At 38.9% G+C, this 2169-nt stretch overlaps 1 protein-coding gene across 1 annotated transcript; it reads left to right on the top strand.

Moving 5' to 3' along the window:
- The first annotated feature begins 317 nt into the window (after nt 1–317).
- On the top strand, nt 318–892 carry LOC113773374 (photosystem II 5 kDa protein, chloroplastic). Its single transcript, XM_027318005.1, has one exon. It carries the CDS (start codon nt 407–409, stop codon nt 731–733), a length of 327 nt encoding a protein of 108 aa, XP_027173806.1. The 5' UTR covers nt 318–406; the 3' UTR covers nt 734–892.
- Nucleotides 893–2169: the final 1277 nt, after the last annotated feature.

Raw genomic sequence — 2169 nt, 5'->3', positions numbered from 1 at the left:
GTATCAGTATCTATGTGTATATAAGATGTGCTTTAAATAACCTTAAATATTTAGCATTATTTAAAATCATTAATTTAGCACTAAAAAATAAGACAGGAAAAAGAAAAGAAAAACACAAATTCCAGGAGCTAGATTGTGCACAGAATCACCCTCCTAAGTTTGTGGCCCACTAGGAAACTTCAAGACCACCAATATGCTAGCCAAGATTAGGGACGTGCACATGGCACAAAACCACTGGTCACAACTCTAATTTGGGATAAGGAAACGGATGACATTTTGATTTTGTATGAAATGAACCCCTTCCGTTTATGTCACACATAATTTTAAGTTTTGTACGCCAATCACCACTCCACCCCAGTTGAAAGTCTGTGTGCTGATCGAGTTCTTGAGATCAAGAGGTGAGAAAATGGCTTCCATGACCATGACAGCCTCATTCCTCGGTGGCTCAGCCATCACCAAGCCACTTCCCACCGCTGCGGCCGGTCGCCGGGGAGCCCTAGTGGTCAAGGCTTCAAAGGTGTCTGAGGGTGAGAAGATGGTGGTGAACAACAAGGAAGAAGGCAGCAACGGAAGGAGGGATTTGGTGTTTGCTGTTGCGGCTGCTGCTGCATGCACCCTTGCTAAAGCTGCCATGGCCGATGGGATAGAGCCAAAGCGTGGAAGTCTTGAAGCCAAGAAGAAATATGCACCTATTTGTGTCACAATGCCTACTGCCAGAATCTGCCACAAATGAGAAACTTCTTGATTCTAGCAATATATATATATATGTATATATATTTCTTGGTGCTTATTTGTTGATTTGGAAGTATCAGAGAGGAATGTAAAACCTTATCCTTCTCATAATGCTAATTAACGCTTCTCAATTCTAGAGAAATATTTTGGATTCTCATTGCTCCCTCGATTTCTTTAATTTTCAGCCATGCCTTTGTGACAAATTTTGTCAAATATATATATACGTGATTCTCTTCGTTTATCCTCGACGAATTCAACATCCAAGACACCATGTCTAATTACCATGATTTTGAACGAATTGGTGCTTCTTTCCTACAATTACTTGAAAGAAAAATTTTATTGTCTTGTTGGTCTCATTCTTTAGGGAGTGATGTGTTATGTGAGCAGGACGAATTTAGCCTCGAACCCTGCTCTCCAAAAATTGAGCAATTTCAATTGTCTGAAGCTGCGGAACATGTACAATCGTTTGGCAAATTCCCCTAGGGCTTGTGGCTGCAATAGAACATGAGTTCTTCCTCGTTTATTTACTACATGAATGATCATGTAATAGTGCAGCTGGAATGGTTGAAGAAGAGCCTTGTATGCAATGGATGATTAGGCCCCGCTTGCTTCCTATTATGTTTTTGTGGTTCTGATTATTTTTAACAATCACTTATAGGGTATATTTTTTTTTTTCGAGTCTGGAGGCTAATCCCTCCAGGTTGGGTAGAGTTTCGCCCAAAGATATCCAACAACGGTAGCACATGAGAGTCGAACCTGGGACCTTACTGTAATTAAGTACAACCAGTTCCAACCGAGCTATCCACGGGGGCACTTACAGGGTAATTGGTTAGTGGAAATAACTTATATGGTTGATTATTCAAAAAAAAAGAAAAAAAGCAATTACGTTTTCAAACGCATTATTTCCAAAATGTAAACCTTGTTCTCCTTTTAATGCTAATAAATGCCTCACATTTCTAGAGAAATACGTTTGAAACCTAAGAAGATTGAAGTTACTGGATTGGATTCTCGATCATGTACTGCTCCTTCTCAGCCATGCCTTTGTGATAAAATTTGTCAGATATACGTGATGGTGGATCCACCAATTATTTGTGTTCTTAACTAGTGGTGCAGCTGGAAATGGAATAGGTGAGGAGCCTTGAATATGTATCTCCATTGATACTTGGTTAATTTCACTTTGTACCCTTTAACTGGATTCGAATTCTCACTTTGGTTCTTAAACTTAAAAGTGGGACACTTTAGTCTCCAAGTTGCAAATTTGTCATACTTTAGTCCCTATAGTATAAAAATTGTCCATTTTAGTTCCTAACTTGTAAAATGTGTTTCCATTTAGTCCCTAAAGTATACCCACTTAGGCAAAAATCTGTCTCACTTCCTTAATGATGTTATTTAAGTGAGGCAAATTTTATAGTTCAAGAACCAAAGAATCTTCTCATT

The sequence above is a fragment of the Coffea eugenioides genome, chromosome 6, assembly GCF_003713205.1.
Source record: "Coffea eugenioides isolate CCC68of chromosome 6, Ceug_1.0, whole genome shotgun sequence".
Taxonomy (NCBI): Eukaryota; Viridiplantae; Streptophyta; class Magnoliopsida; order Gentianales; family Rubiaceae; genus Coffea; species Coffea eugenioides.
This window is presented reverse-complemented; position numbering and strand designations above follow the sequence as displayed.